This window comes from Alligator mississippiensis, chromosome 4, assembly GCF_030867095.1.
Source record: "Alligator mississippiensis isolate rAllMis1 chromosome 4, rAllMis1, whole genome shotgun sequence".
In the NCBI taxonomy this organism is placed as follows: Eukaryota; Metazoa; Chordata; order Crocodylia; family Alligatoridae; genus Alligator; species Alligator mississippiensis.
The window spans coordinates 161,155,476-161,180,031 of NC_081827.1; the positions used below are offsets into that span (position 1 = coordinate 161,155,476).

Below are 24,556 nucleotides of genomic sequence, written 5' to 3' on the forward strand. Positions count from 1 at the left end.
TTTACAAAACTGCTGTAACTGGGGGCAGTTTTAACTCACTTCAAAGCCTAAATAAATTTTATGAGTCATTTACTGCTGTTAGTTTAATGAACTGGTGCCCAGCCTTTTGGCCCCCAGGCTGGATGAGTGGTGTGGGGTCAGTTGGTCCTCAGGCCAGATCTGATCCACGAGTCTGATCCAGTGTTGGAACAAGACCAGCCAGGGCCCCATCTGGCTAACCCCCAAATGTGCCAGATGGGGCCAGCCTGATGTATGGCCCCAGTCCTGTACACTGGATTGGGTCCCACTCCATATCACATGGCCCTGGCTTCACCTGCAGGGCCATGTCATCTGGTGCCTAGGACTTGGAAAATTGGGGGGGAGGGAGGAAGTGGCTGTGCTAACTGCCACTGTTCCCCCACTGCCAAATTTTTGGACCCATAGGGAGCCACATAGGCCAGCTGATATGGCTCTGTGGGCTGGATCTGCCCCATAGTCCAAAGACTATGCACCACTGATTTAACAGGTTACCTTTTCTAAATGTATATTGTAGTACCTGAACTGAAGAATATAGGGTGTGTCTACATGTTGCTCTACGGTGACATTGTTACTGCACCGTGCTTTAGTATACTTCCTTTAGGAAGCACTAAAGCACGGCGCAGTAACCGCCCATACTGCGCTGTACGCATGGCACATGGTTATTTTTAGCCACTACTTTGCCATAGTGGCGCACTATATTGGGGGGAGCATGCTGCAACCAGGGACTGCCTGAATCATCATGCCGAAGATTTGGATTGCTTTGTATCGATTTGGACCTTTAAATTGGTCCCCAGATTCAATTCGGATTCTGAGATTTGGCCACCATTTTGGCATCTGGAGTTACTGTTGGAAGTAGGCAGTGTAAAGTCAGATGCAATATTGCTAATTAGCTAAGATCACAATAGCACTAAGGGTTAAAAAATCATGAATTATGTCCCTTGAATGAATTAATTAAAAACATAAATGTTTGATTCTTGTTAGGCAAGGTTATTTGAGTCGACATGATATCTTTTATTAGATTTCATAGACATTAGGGCTGGAAGGGACCTCGAAGATCAAGTCCAGCCCCCTGCCCCAGGGGCAGGTAGTCAGCTAGGGTCAAAGGATCCCAGCAAGATAAGCATCCAAGCGTTTTTTGAATGAGTCCAGAGTAGGTGCCTGCACCACTTCTAGAAGAAGTCTATTCCAGGTCTTGGGGGCTTGGACAGTAAAGAATGTCCAGCCGAAAATGATCTTGGAGGAGTTTATGACCGTTGGTCTTTGTTTTTCCTTGGGGCACTCTGGTGAACAGACGTTCCCCCAGATCCCGAAGTACACCCCTTATATATACTTATAGGCTGCCACCAGGTCCCCCCTGAGCCTGCACTTTTCCAGGCTGAGGAGTCCCATGGCTCTCAGCCTCTCTTCATAAGGCCTATTCTCTTGCACTCTGATCATGCACATGGCTCTCCTCTGGACTCTCTCAAGCTTCTTCACATCCTCCTTGAATTGTGGAGCCCAGAATTGGATGCGGTACTCCAGCTGCGGCCTCACCAAGGCCAAGTACAGTGGGAGGATGATATCCTGAGATTTACCTGAGAAGCATCTATGGATGCAAGCCAGAGTTTTATTTGCTTTACCAGCTTCGACATCGCGTTGATGGCTCATGTTCATCTTGTGGTCAATCACGACCCCCAAGTCTCTTTCAGCTGTGGTGCTAGCAAGCGTAGTACTGCCAAAACTATAAATATGCTGCGGGTTTTTTTCCCCGAGGTGGAGTAACTTACATTTATCGGTATTGAACATCATTAAGTTTGTATCCGCCCACTTACTAAGTTTATCCAAGTCAGCCTGGATCACTAGCCTGTCCTCAGGTGTAGACGCTATGCCCCAAAGTTTAGTGTCGTCGGTGAACTTAGCCTGTACACTACTGACACCAATGTCCATATTGTTGATAAAGATGTTAAAGAGAACTGGTCCAAGGTCAGCGCTCTGGGGGACACCACTGGTCACGGAGCGCCATAATTATTTGCTATCATCGACCACTACTCTCTGGGTCTGACCTTGGAGCCAATTCCCCAGCCATCAGACTGTGGCGTAGTCAAGGCCACAGTTGGCCAATTTTTCCATGAGGAGATCATGGAACACCAGATCAAAGGCTTTTTTAAAGTCCAGATATATGATGTCAATCTCTTCTCCCTTGTCCAGGTGATATGTCACCTGGTCATAGAAGGATATGAGATTGGTCAGGCAAGACCTACCCGTGACAAACCTGTGCTGGCTGTCCCTCAGGATGTTGCCCTCAGCCAGCTTATCCAGAAGGGTCTCCTTGGTAATTTTCTCCAGAATCTTACCGGGATTGAGGTCAAGCTGATTGGGCTGTAATTCCTGGGATCTACTTTCCGCCCTTTCTTGAAGTTGGGTACCACACTGGCCTTCTTCCAGTCTTCAGGTACTTCACCTGAGTGCCATGAGTTTTCAAATATTTTTGCCAATGGTTGGGCTATGACACCTGCCAGCTCCTTGAGTACTCTAGGTTGTAATCTATTAGGACCAGCTAACTTGAAGGTGTCCAGCTTCTCAAGGTGATCCTTTTCCAGATCCACACTGATGCTGGGTGTAAATACGCCCTCACCGTGGCTGTACCATGTCTTGCTAGGCAGGGCGGTCCCACTGGACTGATGAAAGACCGACGTGAAGTACTCATTAAGCAGACTGGCCTGTTCCTGGGTGTTGGTTACCAGCTGTCCCATTTGGTTCAGGGTCCAATGTTACTGTGGCGGAGCACAGGGTGCTCCTGCCACTTTAAGGGCCTGAAGCTGGTAGCCTCCAGGTGCCTGCTTGCGGCAGCCATTTTGAGGCTTATATAAACCAGGCAGTTGGGCTGCAGGAGGTCAGGCAGCAACATCGCCTGGCTATGGGGCTGTTGTGTACGACCTGGAGGTAAGGGGGAGCTGTAAGGGGATGGCAGGAGGCTCCTGGTCCTGGTCCTGGGTATGACCTGAAACTGCACCCTGCCGGGAGTGGGTGGTCTGGTGGGGCTCCCAGTGGCGCGGGATCCCCCAGGAAATGCCAGGCCAGTTACCACCCTGGTGAAAGGCGAGTCGGGGCGCCTTAACCCCTAGCTCCCACCACTGCCGGGTGGGTGACCCCTGAGTGTTATGGGGGGCCTAGAGGGCCAGTGTTTGTGAGGAGCCCAGAGAGGGCAGATCCCGAGAGTGGCAGTGATGTGGGCGTGGTGCTGCTGCGGCTCCTAGGAGGAAGGGAGTAGCGGCACGGTGAGGCCCAGTGATAGAGTGAGTGGCTAGAGAGACCCAGCCCGAAGGGGGGAGTACCCTCGACTGGCTCATGCTGGGGCCAGGACCAAGTGGGTCAAAAGGGCCGGGGGCCCACCGCGAGGAATGCCCAAGAGCCGGGGGCCTGGGGTCCCGGCTGGCCTTGAGGTGGGCCAGGGCAAGAGGCCGAAGGTTCTGGGGGAACCACACCTGAGAGGGGAAGATAGCTTCGGGGGGGTGAGGTAGCCCAGTTGACGGCGGAGTGGCCGCCTGTGTAGCGAAGATCATAGTGGGGTCTTGCATGGAAGATTCTGGGGCCCAATGTGGGGCCGGTGAGGTAGAACACCATGATGCCATCTGCGAGGCTTAGGCTGCGGTATTAGGGGAGGTCGGAGCCGCAGAGCGCCCCTTGGCATCGGGGCAGTACGAAGGGCAGCCTCCCGCTTAATTAACAACTTAATTGAACTAGTTATCATCAAAGGCGTGGAGGGCGAGATAAGCAGGCGGTTGCCCAGAGACAGGGGGCGGGCCGTGGAGATCGGCCCGAGGAGGCCCTCCGTCACAAATACCCTTGCTTTTTTTCAAACTCCCTACATATCTGAAAAAGGACTTTTTGTTATCCTTGATATGTGAAGCCAGATGGAGCTCGGTTGCAGCCTTGGCTTTCCTAATCTGCTCCCTGCAGGTACAGACCAGTGCTGAGTACTCCTCCTTGGTCGTTATTCCAGCCTTCCATCATTTATAAGTCTCTCTTTTGAGGCGTAGGAGGTCCTCAAGTTCCCTGCTGAGCCAAGGGGGTTGCTGTGTCCTTTTGCTACCCTTCCTCTGAGATGGGATGGCCATCCCTTGTGCTGTCAAGCTCGCTCCCTTGAGGAGCAGCCACTCTTCTTGGACTCCTCTTCCTGTCAAATCGTGGTCCCTTAGGGCCTTGACAACGAGCCTCCTGAGCTTGTCAGTCAGCTTTCCTGAAGTCAAGGACTTCTGTATTGCTGACTGACTTGCCAGCTTTGCGATGGATAGTAAAGGTGATCAGCTTGTGGTCACTATCACCCAGCTTTCCATCGATTCTTAGGTCACTGACTAGGTCATCCCCTTTGGCCAGTACCAGGTCCAGCAACGCTTTACCTCTTGTCGGCCCATAGAATTCTTGAGTCAGGTAGAGCTCATCCACGCACGTGACGAAGCTTTGCGACCAATCACATTTGGCCAAGTGCTTTTCCCATGAGACGTCCAGGTAGTTGAAGTCTCCCACAACAAGCATGTACCAAGAGCGTGCAGCCTCAGCCAGTTCCCTGGCGAATTCCTGGTCCAGCTCTTGTTTCTGGCTAGGAGGTCTGTAATATACTCCTACCATGATGTCCCCTGTGCCATGTTCCACACATATTTTAACCCAGAGAGACTCCAGTCATCCTTGTTGGGTGCTAATGTCAATTTGCAGGGACGTGTAGCTGTCCTTGACACAGAGAGCTACACCCCCACCCCTTTTATCTATACAGTCTCACCTGTACAGGGTATAGCCATCTATACCTGTGGCCCAGCCAGGTGGAGTCCTGCCAGGTCTCCGTTATCCCTGTGAGATAATAATCATTCTTCCTTAGCAGGAGGACAGTTCCTCCTGTTTATTCCCCAAGCTCCTGGCATTGGTGTACAGGCAGGTAAGTGTCCCATTGGAGGCCCCTGCCTTCCCTACAGATCATTCCGGGGCTGGGATGGGGGTGGGCTCCCTTGAGTGCCTTAGCCTGCTGAATTTACAAAGGTTGTCCAGTGGTCTTGCAGTGGTGGTAATCCCCCCAACCCCCGGCGGGCTTAGTTTAAGGCCTGGTCGAGCAGGTCAGTCAGTTTGGCTGAGAAGAGCCTCCTCCCCAATGGAGTAAGGTGGAGGCCGTCTCTCTCCAGCAGACCACTGCCTCTCTCACCAAAGAGTGGACTGTGATTGTGGAAGCCGAAGCCTTCACGATGATACCAGCGCCACAGCCTTTGGTTGACTACCTCGACCCGTCTCTCCCTCCTCAGCCCATGACCCACAACTGGGAGGAGTGAGGAAAAGACCACCTGTGCCCCCAACCCCCTAAGGCCCGCTCCCAGAGCCCTGTAGTCTCTCATGACCCGGCTGGGATTGCTCCGAGCCACGTCATTCGTGCCCACATGGATAAGGAGCACAGGGTAGTGGTCAGAGGGCTGGATAATCTTTGGGATCCTCTCTGCTATGTTCTGGATGCGGGCCCCTGGGAAGTAGCAGACCTCCTGGGCTAGGGGGTCAGGGTGGCAGATTGCCCCCTCAGTCCCGAGTCTCCCACAACGACCACTCTGTGTTTTGTCTGAGGGAGAGATGGGGTGGGTGATCCTCCCTTGCCTGCAGAAGCTGGCATCTCTGCAGGCTCAACTGAGGCTGCAAGAGGTTCGTACCTGTTGCAAAGCCCCAGAAAGGAGGGGAGCTTGGCGCGGCGGGCCTTGGTGCCCTTGACCACCTTGGTCCAACCCTGAGTCCCTGAGTCCTCCCTTGTCCTGGAAAGTGACCGTGTCTACCCTCCGTCTCCAGGGGGTGAAGGGCCTGGCAGTAGGAGCCTATCTCCTGCTCGCCATCCCTGATGGCACGCAGTCTCTGGACTACGGCCTGGAGCTCCTCTATCTGGTGCCCCAGAGACTCCAAAGTGGAGCAAACCTCGGAAGGGGAGGTGGCCATGCTCCTGGTCCCAGGAGCCTGTTAATGTAGACCAACTGAGTACTTGGGGGGGAAAAAAATTCTGGCAAGCTTTCAGGCACAGTTGCCCTTCTTCAGGCATGGGGTGTCTCTGCTGTTCCAAGACTCCAAGAAATGAAAGAAGAAATTATTTTTGTTATGTATTTTGTAAGTTTCACACTTTCATGTTTTTCTCTTCAATGGAAGATTATTTAACCTCCCCCCACAAATCTACCCTCCCCACCAAAAATAACCTTAATTGTTTTTAAAGAAAATTTACATTCTCATATAATCACTTGACTCTGGAAACAATACCACAAATTGTGAGACTCACAGTTAAACATTTTATTTTGTTTTTACCGTATTTTTAAATATTACAAGACACTTGAAAGAGACTTAGATGTGTGACATCTTGCAATAAGATGAAAAGTTATAGTAGGTACAAGGAAGCTGGACAGAAGAGGGGATTAGCTGTCAGGATTCTGGGTTCTATTTATAATTCTACTTGCAATGAATTCTGTGACCTTGGAGAATTTTAGAAGTAGAAACTGACTTTTTGGATGTCTGTCTTTAGGTGCTCTGTTTGGAACCACAGTGTGCCTGGCTTTTGATTCCCCCCCCCCAGAAATGCTGGGCAACTGCAACTTCAATTGAAGCCAAGGTGACTACAAGTGAAAATCAGTCCCATAGTTTCTCAGACTATGCACTCAAAATCAGAGGCTACTTTTAGAAATGTTGGGTTTAGCATGTTTATGCTCCTTTCCCCTTTTGTAAAATGGTGTTAATGACATTTGCCTTATGGGGGTAGGGTAAGGATTCAGCTTCACTAAAGTTGGTGTCTAGAGTTAGTCTCTGCTTTTGTGCTACCCTACCCTGCCTTCTGCTTATAGTTAGTGTTTGAAGCAGAAACTTTACCTTTCTTGCTATAAAAAGGTAAAGTGTAGTTAATGATTACTAGAGACTCCTAACCGTAAATGAACAAATGAAAGCTTATTGTGGCCCTGCCCTCCATTTCACCCAGCTCAGACAGAGCTCACTCTGAACAGGACACACAGCTGTTAAAATGCTGACATGTGTTTCCTGATGATAAACCAGAGCCAAAAGCAGAACTTATGCAGAAAGACAAGTAATGTGATCATAATTTGGCAAAGATAAAAGGGAGCTGTATAGAAGCATATTCCCTGTGGGGGCAAACTCTGATTAATTGGAACTCTGTTTGGTATTTGAAAGAGACTATTAAAAAACCCTTGGTAAACTACTCAGCCTGATCCTGATTTCACACCAATGTGAGTTGGGAATAACTTCAGTGGAAGCAAAGGAGCTACATCAGTATAAAGTTGGTGTGCCTCATTCTAATAAGATCTTGTTCTGCTTATATCTCTTTTCTGATTTGTTTCCCTCCCTCTTTAGTTCTGAAAAGGCCTCACAGAGTCTAGGCAGACAAGGTTCCTTGGGTGAATTTGATATCTTTTATTAGACCAACCCAAACGGTTGGAGAATAGTTATTAAGCAAGCTTTCGGGTTCAAAAACCCTTCGTCAGGCTAAGGACGCTGCAGCAGTTGCTGCGTGCTCTTCCTTAGACCAACACGGCTACAACCTAAACCCCTGCATCACAGAGTCTAGTCCTTTTTATTTTTTGTGGTACAAAATAAATGGTTTTGTTTAAATTGTGGGACTGGGACCTGAATCTTAGCTTCTTCTTCCAGCAGTAGCGCTGAACTTCTACACTGAAGTGACTTGCCCAGCTTTTTAACAGCTGTACTCTAGCTCAAATATAAATCTTAGGCTTAAGGCAGGAGGCAGTTGGTGACATTTTTTGGCTTGTGCTATGTAAGATTGTAATGGTTCCTTCTCTATTTAACACTCTGACCTTATGCCTCATTTGCTACCAACTTAAAGGCAGTAGAATGACTCTACCTTTAAAAGATGGTCCCTTTTTCTTATTTTGCATTAAGGTAATTTAAGAGTTAAGGCCCACTCTATACAAGTATGTTGCAAAGAATACTGTCTAGTGTGTGGGAGTTAAATGTCATATCCCGCTGCACAGACTATTTATAGTACAGCACTATTTGGGAAGTGAAACTTCTTAAAGTTTTTTCAACCAGTTGTTTCAAAACTTAAACTTGAAACAACTGAGCACCCTGTTTTAGAGAGCTTCTGACATTTCAGTTGTTTCTGACTCTCACACTGTGACCCTCAAATGAGAAGGGACCAAATCTAGGAACTTTTGCTTTTTGGATTTAAAAGCAGGAGCATCTATTGCCTGACCTAAATGACTATTAGCTTGAATCCCATGTAGCCAATTTATAAGCTTCTATGTGATCCTGACACTGAAGGAGGACAGAGTGCACTGCGCATCTCCTGATGGGGGAGACTGTCAAGGGGTGAAGTTATACTTTTCTTTGACCATACTAAAGGCACTTAAAATGCAAGTGTCTGCACATTAAAGTTTGTTAACTCATGCTAGGTGCCCTCTGAGCATCTCAACCCTTGCCTGATGTGACACAATTTTAACTCTGGACTGTGCTACCTAGCTCGTGTTAGACTAACTTTAGTTTGCTTGTTTCATGTCTGTGCAGCAATATGCAGTCCTCCACCATCCCAAGATGCACCACATTCAGCACCCTCCTCTTTCTCCACCCAGAGCAGGGACAGTCCCCTGTATCTTGGCTCCTAGCCACACCCCTGCTCACCAGTTCTCTAGGGGCAAGTCAGAGCTGTACAGTTAAGAAATGGTGTTAACCCTTAACATGTGACTGCTCACAGCAAGTTCTAATGTTAATGCTGCTTAACATTCCACAAATTTAGTATGGTCTAAACGTAATGTATGCCTTCATCCTTAAGCCTTAGAGTCAAATCCTTCTACTAGCCACCCTTTGAAAGATGACACCTCGAAGTCAGCCCTAGGCTGTCTGAATTAAACCTAGACTTCTAAATCTAAAAACCTGACTTAAGATATTTAAGTGTTTTAGATCAAAGGTTCTAGAAACAGCTGTTCCAGCATGGTTTGGTGGTCTGAGCCAACCAAGGATGATGCATTACGTGAAGGTGTTTTTGTTCTATAAGATTTGTAGCCAAAGCCATGAATGTATTAAGAGACTCTCCCTCTCCACTCACTTCTGCCATTGTTTTGTTGTTTGTTGTCTAGTTTTTGCCAGTGTTGCTCCATTGACTTTATTAGACCTATTCATGATTTATACCAATAGAGATCAGAGCAGTACCAGGCCTTTTGATTCTAAATGTCTTTGATATTCCCACAGACATTATAAAAGTTTTGTTTAAGGCTGTCAAATATAATTTGCTTTGCAAAACTATTCCAAGAACTCAGTGAAGTAATTATCCATATTACATAGATTTCATAGACATTAGGGCTGGAAGGGACCTCGGAAGATCATCGAGTCCAGCCCCCTGCCCAAAGGGCAGGAAGTCAGCTGGGGTCATAGGATCCCAGCAAGATAAGCATTCAGTTTGCTCTTGAAGGTGTTCAATGTAGGCGCTTGAACCACCTCCGGTGGCAGGCTGTTCCAGACCTTGGGGGCTCGGACAGTAAAGAAATTCTTCCTTATGTCCAGCCTGAAACAGTCTTGTAGTAGTTTATGGCCATTCGACCTAGTCGTCATCCCTTGGGGCGCTCTGGTGAACAAACGTTCCCCCAGATACTGGTGGTCACCCCTGATAAACTTATAGGTGGCCATCAGATCACCCCTGAGCCTGCGCTTTTCCAGGCTAAAGAGCCCCAGGGCTCTCAGCCTGTCATCATAGGGTCTGCTTCCCTGACCTCTGATCATGCGCGTGGCTCTTCTCTGGACTCTCTCAAGCTTCTCCACATCCTTTTTGAATTGTGGAGCCCAAAACTGGACGCAGTACTTCAGCTGCGGCCTCACCAAGGCCGAGTACAAGGGGAGAATGACGTCCTGGGATTTGCTTGAGAAGCATCTATGGATGCAAGCCATAGATATTAGTCTGAAGTCAGGCGGAAGGCAGGGTAGAGATATACCTTGCAGACTAACTGGAGTACTGTGTCCAGGGTTGGGGCCCCACACTTCAAGAAGAATGTGGGCAGATCTGAAGGACTGTAGCAGAGAGTGACAAAAATGGTTAGAAGCCTGGGAAGCATGACTTATGAGTAGGGCCTACTGAAATTCTGGTTTCATGGATTTTGCAGAAACTGCAAAGTCTGGGATTGTCTGTGAAGTCAACAACAACAAAAAAATAATAAAAATAAAATGCTGGTTCCCTACCTCACTGCCACTGTGGTCCAGCTTTGCAGTCCGCCCAGAAAAGGAAGATGCCAGCTGTCGGGGTAGCATGAAGGACAACAGAAAAGATGGCCACAGCACCTTCAATGTCCCCCCACCCCAGTTCTAGTGCTGCTTAAGCCCATGCTCAGGTATGGGCATCACCCCAAGCCAGCACCATTGAACTGTGATCCTGAGTTCCACACAGCTGGAGCTGTCCTTCGCTCCAGGACAGCCCTCCCCCTCACTCTCCAGAACCCAGGCCTGACCCCCAGCAGCCTGGGGCTGGTGCCAGGGGAGGCTGGAGCCTCCCCTACCCAGCTCCTGCAGAGGGGCAGAGCAGGGCAGGAGTAGCCCTGGACTCAAATGCTCCTATTGAGAGCAATTTTGCTCCCGACACTGTGTGCACGTGTAGACATGCACCCTGGAGCACTTTAATGAACCTGAATCTTCTGTGCAGAAAATTCAAATGCATTAACCGCATGTGTAGATGTGCCCAGTAAGGACAGTGTCAATGAAGGGAGAACTGGTATGGTAACAATAGGGACCCTCAATATTTACTTTGAATATGTCTAAGGAGAGGGGTCAGGAATGCTATGCTTTTGTTACTACATCGTGTACACTAACATTGTGTTCACTAACATTTTCAATATTTTCTTTACAACCATAAGAACTAGATAATTTAACTATCATTTTAAAAAACTGACATGTGACATAAGGATCTGGGGCTTTAAGGCCAATTAAGTGAGGCTGAAATTCTTCCTTTTAATATATAGGCCTCTGTAAGGGTAAGAGTTGGGCATTACAGTCCAATATGCCTCTCTTTTACTTCCTTGATGTTCTAACCCTGTGACTGTTCTTTATAGTAAAAATAAGGGAAGAATTCAGAAGAGGGAGATAGACAGGCAGGATTCCTATCTGTGCAACCCTGAAACTTTCCACTGAGATGTCCAACAAAGAAGCTGATCGGACCAGGGTTGGGGGGGAAAAAAAGGAGTCAAGGATCCCAGTCGCATAATTTAGATACAAGACTATTTCTCCTGTACTAAATAAGAGTAAAAAGATCCTGATTATTTGTGGCCTTTTCAGAGGCTTCTCTCACCACCCATGAATTTTAGGTATGAACTCAAATTTTTGTGGGCAGAACTGGAAATCTGATGGCAAAACCTTGTAGTGCAGATTACATCTAAGTAGTCAAGGAAGAACCTGCTGACTACAAAGTATAATTTGCGATGATGGACTATGATAATCCAATGTCACCATATTATTGTGCAACCTCAGGTTGTCATAATGTTATTTGGTAGTTCTGTGTAGCTCCATCCATGTAGGATTCCTCATACTGGTAAGACCAAAGAACTAAAAAAAAAAAAAATAGCCAGTGTGACAAGACTATGAGTAGAAGAGAGAGGTCTGTGCGCATAACAACGTTCAGTCAATATATGCCCAAGGTAGAGGGAAGTAATTGTGCACCTTCAGCCAGAAAAACAGGATCCGGTTACTGCTGAAGTTTCAAGATTGGTCAGAGTAACTTGCTTGGTTTTTTTCATATGAAACCTTCTTGCTGCAAGCTGTTAATGAGTCATCTTCCTCCAGGGCACAAAGCATGTCATCTACTTCTACACAAGTCGCAGTGAATCCGTCTTCAGCCAATCAAAGAGGTGGAAACAGGTGGCCAGGGCGTATTGGGGGCCTAATTTCTCCTTACCCTCAGAGTTTTTTTCAAGTTAAGCATTTCTTAGCCCAATCTGAGAACAGGAAATTGCGGAGACTGACTTATCTCTGCTATCACAACTGTGAATAAGTGTATTTGTCTATGTAATCTAGAAGCTGAAAAGTATATTAACTCTTTGTCTGTCCTTAATAGGGAGAATCAGCAAGAGGATTTTAAATGTATTACTAACTCATGCTGTTCAAAAGCTTAATCTCTCTCTTCATGAAAGCACAACCATCCATCTGAGCATCTCAAGTACACCCCACATGGAAGCGGCATTTGTGTGCCACCACCTTTCATTTTTTTTCCTCCCTTTGACTGCCTTAGTTTGTGGTAGTTCAGAAAATCCCTAGGTGATACATGTACATTTCCTAAAGTAATGTTGGTGGAAATTTAACAACAGAGATCTTCCATTACCTTTTCCCTGTATGTTTCTGCCTGTATGCTGCCCTATAAGCAGCTGGCTCTTGACTGGTAGGATTGTAACTGAGCAATGGCCACCATAAGACTTCGTAGGCTAATATAAAGAGGGGGAACTTGGATCCTGCTTGTTCACACGCATTTCAAGCACATCAGTTTAAGGATAATTTACTTGGAAAAGGATTAAGGTGTATAAATCTGACATTACTTACAGTAGATGGCAGTATTGTACTCACCACAGCCAATTATAAGCCTTTCACAAAATGGAATACAGCTGTTTGAGGATATATTTGGCCACTAATTCTGAAACCAATTCTGAATTCAAAAAGATCTATTTATATATCTATAGGCTGCTGTCTTTTAAAATGACACCAACTACATTTAAAATTAGTGGAGAAATGGCAGAGCATTAGGGAAAGAAACTATGTAGTGAAGTCAACACAAGTTGGCAAGAGTTAAGGACTGAGAGAAAATTGTAGATGTTGGTCCACAGATGGGTGGAAGCCTCAATTCATAATTCCAACAGAACTTGTAAAGAATAATTTGTGGATGTCAGAACTAATACCTTCCACAGAGATCTGCTTTCTCTGCCTTTTTGTATGGACTAATTTCACTAAATTAAATGTTGTTTGCAGTCCCTAGGTTTTCATATGCCAAATTAAGAGTTTTGAATTCAGCCTGAAAACTGGAAGCAGGGAGGAAAGCAGGAAGAACAAAACTTCTATGGATCCAACAATACCATGGGAGCCCAGACCAAGTGTTCAGGGCATAGTTGATTAATGTTTAGAGCTTTAATCTTCCCTGGTAAACTTTGTAGTGCTTTTTCAGCTAAACCAGAAGGGTGGCAGGGGGGGAAAAATGAGCATAAACACAGCCTTTTTCCATGTCCCTTTCCAGTGGCTTTAGAGCAGGAGGGAGAAACTAATAGCCCATGTTAGGCAGAGACTACTAACAAGGCTTCAGACTTGGGAAACAGCCAACAATGCCGCATCATCGCCCTGGAAGTGAGCTTGGGCGTGGGAGGAGAGGCTCAAGTCATGCAAAGAGTGCCTGGTGGGGAAAAAGCATTGGTGCTCTTTATGAAGAAAAAACAGAGGCGTTGAAGGGGAATCAGCAGGATCAAGATGGGGAGTGGAGTGGGAGCCCTGTGATGGGAGTGCCTGTTTGGGGACCTGGGAGTCAGGTTGCGGTTTTTCTTCTATGCCTTTTGGCTCAGATCTCAGGTTCTTGTGGGCCAGGATCAAGTGGGGGCACCCGAATCCCAAGACCTCTGGGCTTGGGCATGCATGGAGGATGCCTGCCAATGGATTTGGGAGTATCTGAATTCCCAGGGTGAGAGGCTGGGATGGAGGATGCTGGCAGGTTGTAGCGCCCTGCATGGGGTGGAGAACAACTGAGTTCTGCCTGCTCAGTCAATACGGTTTTTGGAGCGATACATGATTTGGGACTGGTTTCTTTGATCTGACCTGGAACAAGAAATATATTATTAATAATAATAATAATAATAATAAAATCCTCTGCCTTGCACTTGCCTTCCCTTGGCTTTGCGGAGGAGAAAAGCCACTGGGGAGCCCCAGTCGGGTGTTGCTGATATTTGCTGAGGAGGTGGGAGCAGGACAGGGAAGCGGGGGGCTGCCCTGCGTGCACGGCCCAGGGCAGGTTCCGGGGCACCAGAGGCCACATCCCCCACAGCAGGGGCGAGGCAGGAACTGCGCGGGCGTTGGCTGCGCGTCCAGCTGCCACTGCGAGCCGCGCTCGAGGCCGGAAGGTCCGGGCGCCTGTGGCGGGAAAGGGCTGGGATCACCCAACAGCCGTGGAACGGGCAGCCCCACACTGCGTATGCGCCAACCCTAGACCCGGGGATGAGGAGCATCCGAGCGTACGGACTGGCACCCCTTAAGCAGCCCGGTCACGCCGCGCATGCACAATACAACAAGTTTGGTAACACCCACCCAGCTCCGGGGGAAGGGGGAAAGAAAAGGGTTTGCAGAAAGCCTCGCCCACTTCTGGGAAAACAGAGGCGCTTCTCGGCCAATCATCGGAGAGAGAAGAGGCGGTGGGCGGGCGGTGGTTCTGTCTTCAGACAGTTGCGAGCGCTGCTGGCCGGGAAAGGTGCGCTGATTGGTTGCTGGCTTGGAAGGGCTAGGGATACAGGGGTGGGGTCTCCTCGCTGCCGTGGCTTGCGGCGTGCGCCCATTGGTTGGCGGGGGCCGGGGTGTGTGCTGCCCGGCCGGCCTGGGCGCCTCAGAGTGTCGGAGGACGGGGAGCGGCGCGGGCCGGAGCGGAGCGGCAGGTGGGTGCGGCCGGGGGGCTGGGGTCGGGACCGGGGTCGGGGCGTCGGACCCCCTCACGTCTGACCTCCATCCCCCCGCCGGGAGCCGGGGACCGGCGGCGGACGAGGTGCCGGGTTCCTCACCGAACACATCCGGCGGCCCCGCCGCGTGGGGGACACGAGTTTCTGCCAGCGCCGCTCCCAGCGGCACCGGCCCAGCGGGAGGGAGCACCGCGCCGCGCCTCTCGGCCTTTCCCTGGGGGCCGCCTGCGCGGCCGCACCTGCCGGCCGGCCGGCCGGCCGGCCCACCCGCGCTCGGCGAAAGGCAGGGGACAGCGGCACCTTGCACACTGACGGCAGCGTGTGGGGTGGTAGTCGTACACCCACCATGCCACATGCACATATACACACAACCTTCTGCCTATGTGTACGCACACACCCACATATGCACATGTACAAAATCACAACCATGCGGTGGCGTGTGTGAACAGCCTTGCATGCCTGTGTGTGTGTGTGTGTGTGTGTGTGTGTGTGTGCACGTATACAATCGCAGCTTTACATGTGTGTGCTTGTGTACACACGTATCTGGTCATGTGCACACATGTGGTCATGTGTGGATGTAGATTTGTGTGGTCACCAGTGTGCGTGTGTGGAGATGTGTGGTCACAAGTGTGCATATGTGCACAGAGTCATAAAATCTCAAGCTTTCTTGAGGTGATGCTCACTGTATCCAAAGCTGCAGAATGCTGCTTTCTGCACCAGTTGCACAGAAGTTAAATTCTTTTAGCAGCAGCATTTTGAGGGATACTGCTAGGAAAATGACTGCTTGGTCCAGGCAGTGTTCTGGAGAGTGGCAGGCTTCTAAATAGTTTGCAGGGGTGTGTGTGTGGACACCAGGTGTTTCCTTAATGTGCTGTGTTGGATTGTGATCGTTCCTTACATTCTAGCACCAAGGTCACATTTATTTCATGGAAATGTGTTGTTGTACTTCTGAATGACCCCGCAAGTTTTGTCTAATATGTATTTTAAGCCTAGATGATGGAGCCTTGAATTTACTTCAGCTGAGCTGTGCTTTTTTTTCCTTTTTCTCTGTTCTGGTGAGATCGTCAGAGGAGATCAAAAGAGATGTTTTTAGCTTAGATGTTGTTTTGCTGCTAGTAAGCAAACTTTCCTTTTTGGTTTTTGAAATAACTAATTTCCTGCCTGCTTTCTGTCTAAGGCAGAGTGCATTAAAGAAGCACTTCAGATAAGAGATTAAGTTGCAGACTTTGCTGTTTTGATTGGGTGTTGCTAGGCACAGATTTACAAAGTTATTCATTACAGTGGGGAGAGAGAGAATGAGGCAGTTAAGACCTTGGGATCAGTTGATCAAAATATAAAAGTGAATAAGATCTGTAGTCAGTTAAACTGTCTTTGTACTCGGTTCTCATTTGACCATATCACTTTTTCTTTTAAACAATTTTTGGCAAAATGTTCTAGTACTTCTGGACTGGTTAAGTTACTGCAGTGGGTGTTCTCAGATGCTTCCTGTCTGCTGCTTTTTGATATTAGTTGAACTGAAAACATATGTACATAGTACCCTGCTGTGTACATCAGAAATGGCATCATGAAATTGGCATGCATAAATAACTTTCAGATTGCTTTTTATGGGTCTTTTTTATGAGTTGGACACTGCAGATGGGAATTAAAATCCTGATTCAAGGTATTGAGCATTGAAGTGCTATAAATGTTCATAGCACCATCTAGCTGGCCTAAAACTAATGACTTTGCAATGAATATGTTTTGAATTAGTCATCAGTTATTAACTATATTAAATGTTAGCTTTCTTTTGGGGAAAATAAAGATTCTAAAAAAAAAAAATGTACTGTGTGACCGGAAATATAGGTAACTTGAAATCATGTTTATAGTACATCAGGAGTCCTTTTAAGTGTGTGTGTGTGTGTGTGTGTGTGGAACTGAATGAAAACCTCTAGGAACATGTGGGAGATGATTCAAAGCCTATTGAGATTATTAGGCAGACAAGGTTCTTTGGGTAAATGTGATATCTTTTACCCTCTGCCTGAAGAAGGATGTTTGTACCCAAAAGCTTGCAAAGAAGAATTTTCCCAACTATTTTAATTGGTCTAATACAAGATATCAGCTTTACCCAAAGAACCTTGTCTGCCTATATCCTTAGATCAATATGGCTACAACCAACACCCTTGAAACATTGAGATTATTAGGCATTTTGAAGGGAAAGAGCATTGGATTCAAGCTGTACAGCAGCTTCATGAGAGGGCGAGTCCTTTCGTCTTAAGATTGTTGGACTGCTTGCTTTTTGTATTTTGGCATGTTGGTAACATGATGGATAACCTGGAAGTGACTAGATGAATCTAAAAGTTGAATTTGTAGATGGTACATCATTTAAAATGGTTAGCATTTGACTAATAGTAATTTCCTAAGATTAAACAGTGAAACTGAGCAGTTCAGTTTCACTTTCTGGTTCTCATACCTCACTGCAATAATGTTTGGGTTCACAAGACTGAAGGGGAATAGTTAAACGAAGCTTATGTGTGAAGTTGAGTAAAACCATTTAAGTGAAAACTGATGTCCTGCTGATGTTACTTGATATTTTAGTGTAAGGGTAGATGGCCTAATGGCCTTGGAGTTTACAGTATTTTGTAATATTTGGCAATAGCTGTGTCCTGTCTACCCAAACAACATTGCATTGTTAAAAAGCTGTTCTGCTACATGGTTCATGTAGAACCTAACTGGGCAGCATCCTTCAAATGCTCTTTTATTTTAAGTTAGGGAAGTGATATTCATGAGTCAATTCCCTGTAAAAGTGCTTTGGGGTGGGGTGGGGTGAGGGTGGGGGGTGGGGAGAGGATGGAATCAAGCTGTTGTATCTATTAATGTGCCCTGAAGGCTGCTGGGGTAGTATAGAAAACTAAATGTGTCTAGACTGAAGCTGTTTTCAGTTAAGTTTGTAGCTTCTATAGTATTTATTTTCAGGATGAGTGACAGGCATTACACAGTTTATTTTTGCATTTACCTGAATTCATTTAAATTGTCTCAATGTCACGTCCAGTTCAATACTAGGAAAAGAACACTGTTATGGAAATTATGTGGTGAAAGAAGAGTTTAAGTGTCTGTCTAAAGATATGTGCAAGGACTTTTAAGTGTTAGTGGAATATTTTTTTTAAATCTAATCAAATATTTCCTTGAAGATGTGGAACCAAAACCATACAATAGTAGTACATGAGAACGGAAAAAGACTAAACCAGTTACATTTCACAATAACAAAGCTAATAGAAGTAAAGTAATAAAAATGGGGAAAAAAACAGACTGAAAATTCTTTTTGGTTTTAATAGTTGCAGCTATTAACATAAGTAAAATGATCTGAAGACTAATAGTGACCCTTTTAAAATATGAGTAGTCTTTTGTCAAGCATGCTTTGTACAGGAGTACTTGACAATGCATGGAAGTCCAGGTTAGAATCAGATAAGGTTTTGTAGATACTCCTAAGATTTTAATACTTTTCAGGAGAATGTTCTCTGTCTTCTAAATGTTTTAATTCATGCTTAGACAAACTGAAGCTCCTCTTTGCTGGCTCTGCAATAGTTGGTAACCAGAGCTATGCTGCCCCATGGTCTGCCCTGAACTAACAGGGAAGAAAACGGAACCATTTTAATTTCAGTTCTGTTTGAAACATGGGCAGTGGAGGAAGTCTGGGTGTGTACCAGCTAAATGGAAGATGGTAGAGAAATGGGTCACTCGCTTCCAAGAAGGAAGGCTTGAGGTGAAACCTTAAGAACTAATTGGATATTGAGAGGACTGTTTGTATATAGGGAAATCAGTGTCTTTTAGCTTTGTACAAATTTCTCAACACTTCAAGGCCTTATCTACAGATTCCAGAGAGAACTTTAATGCAGTTGTGAACAAGTGTTATTCTCCTGGTGGTTGGTAGAAGGTTTCAGACAAGCTCAGACCCTTTTTTACTATCATGTTGTCTAACCCTGCAGACACCTGAGCCTCAGTTGCTTTTAGCTTCCACTGGTGAAGTGTGTTTTCTGGCAATTCAAGGTCCCCAAAAGACTTAGGGTTTAGACCAAGTCTAGAAGGAAGAATGTATCATTCTCTGTTGCTATGATGATTGAATTCCCGACCCCCTCCTGCCGTTGTGAAACTTTTTTTTTTTTTTCCTTGGTGACCAGATATTGGTTAGAAAATATTACTAAGGCTTTAAATGTATAAAGCAGTTGCAAGAGCTATGGCTGACCTGTGTGAAATGCATTGTTCAGAAGAGTTCTTTTGATAAAAAATCAAGACACTGTTAGAGGAAACACTGATGTGTGCTTCAAACTGATGGGCAATCTGAAACTGCTCCTGAACATTATATTTGTTGATTTCTTCTTGTAGGCTTAAAACACTCACAGAAAATGACAGTTGTAAGGGACTTCAGGAGGTCATCTAGTCCAACCCCCTGCTCAAGACAGGACCATCCCCAACTATACAATTCCAGCCAAGGCATTGTCTATCCAGGTTTTAAACCTCTAAAGATGGAGCTTTCACAACCTGTCTGGGTAACCTGTTCCAGTGCTTTACTCCCCTCCTAGTGAGAGTTTTTCCTAAAATCTAACCTAAACTTCCTTTGTAACTTGAGACCATTGCTCTTTGTTTTGTCATTTGCAACCACTGTGAACAGTTTAGCTCCATCCTCTCAGGTAGCTGAAGGCTGCTATTAAATACCCTCTCAGGCCACGTCCAGATGAGCATGTATGAGTGTGTGGTATGTGGTGTTGCAGACGCATCTGCATGGGGTTTGTTCGGGTTTTTTTTTTGTTTTTTTTTTTTTGATCCCTGGATATCCAGGGGTTAGAACCCCCCCACACACAAAAAAAGTGGAGCGGTGCACACAGGGGCAGTGCGCACTATTCAGAGCTGGAGTCTGGCTGGCCAGAGCTATGCTCTAGCTGTTGGCCAGGCTCCATGTGGCAGGATCGCTGCTGCTGCAGCCCCAGCAGGCCCCCAGAATCCCAAGTAAGGTGACTGGGGCCAGCACAGTGCTGGACCCGCCTCCACTACCCCACCAGGGCTAACTTGCCCGCTGTGGACAGCTAGCAGCGGCACAAGGTGTGCCATTGCTTCTTGTCCCTGGGGAAACAAATGTCCACACTTTTGTGGACATGGCCTCAGTCTTCTGTTCTGCAGACTAAATAAGCCCAGTTCCCTCATGTGTGTTCATGGTGGATATAGATCACAGGTGCCTTTAGAATACTGTGGGGGTTTTGTTTTTAATTGGAAACTGAAATTAGCATATTCTGTGACACCATGTAACCTGGGCCAAATTTGCATCTCTTACTACTGATAAGCATTAGACTTGAATTGTGAATTTAAACTGACAGTACAAAGACTATTGCTGGGTGGTTAAAAAAGGACCTTGTTATCACCAGCTGATTAGCATTTCTGTAGTCATAAGTAGGATTTTTTTCTCTTTATAGCCAAAATGATGTGCTTTTGTTGACTTGAATCTTAGTGTATCCCTTCATTGGATTCTTCTCCATTTCAAGGGAGAGAGTAAGGTTATGGTTCTTCCATTCTCTTCCCCCTCCCCTCCTATGTTTAACAGACATGGAAACATACTTTTGCTTGTCTAGGTCTTGGGAGTGAGGGCAGACAAGGAAGAGATGCAGAGTTTGAGTGCAAATCGGGGAAGAGTATAAAAATAGCTCTGAACTTGTCAGCTAGGTCACTGGTGGCTTGAGTTAGTCATTTTGCAGCCTGGCTCTGCTTCTCCAAGAGAGAGTTTTACAAGACTTAGATCTGGCATAATTTCTGTAGCAGAGGCAGAGGGTTAAACTAATCAGCAGGATACTGTCACCAGCACTTCTGTCTCACAGCAGCTGTTCTGTGTTTTATTAGTCTCTGAATGTGGTCATTGTTGATTTCTCTTGTATACTTGCCAGGCTGTAAGGTGACTCATTTACAAACAACTCACAGATATTTGCAGTTGGCTACCAAACAGTTTGCTTCCCCACTTTTTTTTTTCTAAGGTGGCCCTTTAGGCACTGATCCAGAGAGGTGCTGCCCACCTTCTGTGCCCATTTTCAAGTTCTGTTGTGATTAAGCTTGTAGTTGCCAGGAGCCTGTTTGGATTAAGGTCTTTTGCTTTGGGCAGCTGTCCAGCAAGTGCAAAGAAAGTATGTACAGAATAGGTTGATAAGATTCAAAGGTGTGCTTTTGTGTAATAGTTCTCCAATTCTAATTTTACTGGTTTCCAGTCAAACATCCCCTCCCCCTGCCTTACACTTTATTTCATCATCTGTCTCGGCTTATTGGAAGCATCTGAATTTTCACAGGCTGCTTAATGAAAAGCATTTGCTTTAAGACCTCTCTCATGAATGGATGGGTTGGAATGAGGAAATGCTATATTAAGGATAAGGAGTGGATAGAAAATATTTATTTAAGTAATCCTTTTGGACTGCAAAAACAGTGGAAATATAATTGAGATAGTAGGTTGCACAGGGGAGAGAACAGCCAGAAATATTTCTTGACCACTTCAAAAGTGCAGGTTATAAGGGGATAGCTGGGTTTTTAGATGAACTGATCCACTTGATGTCAGTAAACAGAGGAGATGAAGATGGGACCCCTAAATTATTCTCTTTAAATACTTTTTGTATTTAGGTCAGGTGAATGTGAAAGGAAAATAAACTCTCTCTCTCATTTTTTAGTACCTAGAATAGCATTCATTATACAGATACACTTGGTGGTAGCAGTGGGAGTCTTGAGAGCCATGCCTCCAGGGTACTACTCCCAGTTTCCAGGTTGGGTTCTGATTTGCTCTGTGACTTGGGATAAATCACAAGCGGTCTCTGCATGGCCCCGCTGAATCTGTAAGCAGTTCCTTTTTTCAAGTGGATATTGATGTAGTTTTAAGATCCTTGTGTGACATGTTATAACCGAGCTCTTTTTTCTTGTTCTTACTCAGAGACTTTGTGAACCTGTGAAATGGCAGTGATGGAAATTGCTTGCCAAGGAGCTCCTGACCCAACTGTCAGGCAACAGAAGGAGCTTGCAGCCGCTAAAGGGCTAAATGAAACAGCAGGCGAGAAGCAGAGCAGTGTTTGCAAAGTAGAAGAGCCAAGCAAAGGTGCCTTTCCCACCCAGTGGAAGATCCTGAATGATGTGATCACCAAGGGAACAGCAAAAGAAGAGACAGAAGGAAGCTCTGCATCCATTTCTATCATTGCCCAAGCAGAATGTAAGTGATGCAGCATGATGACCTTAAGGAGAAGGGAGGAGTAGAGACTGTAGGACCTACACCTCAGGAGAGCTGAGTTCAGTACTGTTTTTGTGGTTGCAAGTAGGATGGGTGTAATGATCAGATCCCACTCCGTTAGTAAGTTTACAAAATGTTCGTGACCAGAAACAGACGTTCCACCCTGTTAAGCCAGGTTTTCCTTGAATGCCTTCCAGAAGACTTAGTTGGAGAAAAGACATGATGGGAAATTTGCAGTGTTTTATGCAATGTCTGATACGTGGCAAAAGTTAAACTTAGTAATTCTGCTCACCTGGCATGACCTGGATGGTGACTTACCCTCAAAGATTACAATTTAGCGAAACAGTACCAGTGTCTCCTAGAGCAGGCAGTTGCTGTTATCTGCAGAGATTTTTGTCTAGTATGCAAATTGTATACTGAGCTTGTTTTTTCTTATACAGGTGAGAACAGTCAAGAGTTCAGCCCAACATTCTCAGAGAGACCTTTCATTGCTGATAGCAAACGTTACAGGTGAGAGGCCTTTGGAAAAAGTTGTATGTCCAGAGTCTAGCACTGACTAGTCCAAGATTCTGCTTTAGCGATACTGTATTTTGACTCCATCACTACACCCTGACTGATTTAAAGAACTCTGGTTTATAAGTTACCAATGGCTAGAACTAAGGTTTCTGGGGAACTTGCAGCATCCTTTTTACCCATGTAACTTCCCTCCCAAAACTGTTTATAATAGAGAATGATTATACTGCCCTGTAGGTACGTTCTGTATTTAATCAGATGTTTAAAGCTTTTGCTTCACTCATTCTTATAAATCAGTGCTTACTGCTGTGACCCTTTGTAGCAGGAGCATTGACTTGATTCCGAGAGGGGCTGAATGATTCTTTCATTTGGGGTTCATGGACTGGGAACAGGCTACACTTTTTAGTGTCTTCTGACAGAATAAAGTATCTTTTTGGCAAAGGTGCCTGTTCCTCCCCACACCTTCCCTTTAAAAAGCTGTGTGGTCAGATGTGTTGATGGTGCAGCAAGAACAAGCCACAGCCATTGCCTAGTAGCAGAAGAGTGGTGTGGGGGTGAATTGGGAGGAGAGGAACAGAAAGACCTCTAAGCCAGTGGTTCTCAACTGGGGGTACATGGCCCCTTTGGGTGTCCACACGCAGGTTTCAGGGGGTCTGCCTGGCCTGGCATGGGGAAGAGCTACCTTGGCTGCCAGGGGCTGAGGTGAGTTCTGAGGAAGGGGTGGGGGTGGGTCTGTCCTCTATTTTGTGGGTAGTGCAGTGGGCAGGCAGGTGAGGCTCCATACTGCTGCTCAGGTGAGTTGGGCCCTGGTGCTCCCCGCTTCTGAGCTCCTCCTGCTGCACACGGGGCCATGCGGAGAGCCGGACAGTTGTTGTGGCACAAGTGGGCTGTGGAGTCTTCATAGCATGCTAAGGAGAGCCTCGGGAAGAAAAAGGTTGAGAACCCCTGCTCTGATGCTGCAGGACTCGAGCAGCATTGGGAACATGGAGAAAGAAAAGGACAGGATAGAAACTGAAGGAGATGAAAGAGAAAAGTAGCTGCTCTCTGAGATCCATGTGTATAGACTGGGATGAGCAGCATCAGTGACTTGATTGGGAAGGGAAACCCAAAGCAGGGTGTGCTGCTGCTGTTAGTAAAGGGAGCAACTCCATAGCAAGCACTAGAGCAGGGGCAGACAATTATTTCGGGCGGAGGGCTGCTTACCAAGTTGTGGCAAGCTGTCAAGGGCTGCATAGGTAGCTCTGCCCCTTGACAAGTGCCCCACCCCCTGGTCACCATCTTGGGACCAATGTCCCAGGGCCAGCACCGGTGGGGCCCAGAGCAGGGTGCAGGCTGGCAGGGGTCTGTGGAGCTGGGGTGGGCTACACCAGCAAGGAGAGCGGGGAGCTGGCCTGGCTCCATAGAGCCCCTGCCAGCCGGGACCCTGTATTCCTGCCGCCCTGCTCTGGGCCCTGCTGGCGCTGGCCCTGGGACACAGGTGAGGGCCCTGTTCCCACACCCGCTCACTCCCAGTGCCCCCCAGCCCCGCGGTACAGGCAGGGGGCAGTGCACAGCCCCGACCCCCTGCTCGCTGGCAGGGAAGGAGCTGGTGCGGAGCACAGTGGGGGGCAAAGCAGTCCCTTGCCCGCCCCGTGGCCAGCACTTCCTGCTGCAGTTGCTCGCAGCCCGCACGGGGCTGTCTGGAGCAGGCGCAGGTGGCCCCACACAGGCTGTGAGCGACTGCAGCGCGGGGTGCTGGCCATAGGATGGGTGAGGGGCTACTTTTCCCCGCACTCAGCACCAGCTTGTAACCTGCCCCTGCTGCCAGCCTGGGCCCTGCGCGGCTCTGGGCTCGACCGTCAGGGGGCCCCGCCATGGCGGCAGCAGCAGCTGCAGGCCCCGCCCCCACTTGTCATGCTGGCCAGTGTTGGCTGCTGCTGCCTGCCCAGAGCTTGCATACTGGGCAGCAGCAACAAACGATGCCTGGCACAGCAAGTGGGGGGGCCACAGCTGCTGCCGCCGCGGCACAGCCCTGATGGGCAAGCCTAGAGCTGCATGGAGCCCAGGCTGGCAGCGGGCATGGGCTACAGGCTGGTGCTGTGGCTGGTGCCCCATGCTGTGCCCAACCGCCCTGTGGCCGGTGCCCCATGCTGCAGCCACTCGCAGCCTGCCTGGGGCTGCCTGTGTCTGCTCAGGACAGCCCCGCGTG

At 47.3% G+C, this 24,556-nt stretch overlaps 1 protein-coding gene across 1 annotated transcript in view; it reads left to right on the forward strand.

The window, feature by feature from the left end:
- Positions 1 to 14,522: 14,522 nt before the first annotated feature.
- Positions 14,523 to 24,556, forward strand: part of MAP3K14 (mitogen-activated protein kinase kinase kinase 14) — a 33,463-nt gene continuing 23,429 nt past the window's right edge. Inside the window, exons 1-3 of the mRNA XM_006278589.4 lie at positions 14,523 to 14,615; positions 21,565 to 21,837; positions 22,296 to 22,365. Coding sequence (XP_006278651.1) covers positions 21,585 to 21,837; positions 22,296 to 22,365 — 323 coding nt within the window. The 5' untranslated portion in view covers positions 14,523 to 14,615; positions 21,565 to 21,584. The remainder of the gene's footprint in view (positions 14,616 to 21,564; positions 21,838 to 22,295; positions 22,366 to 24,556) is intronic.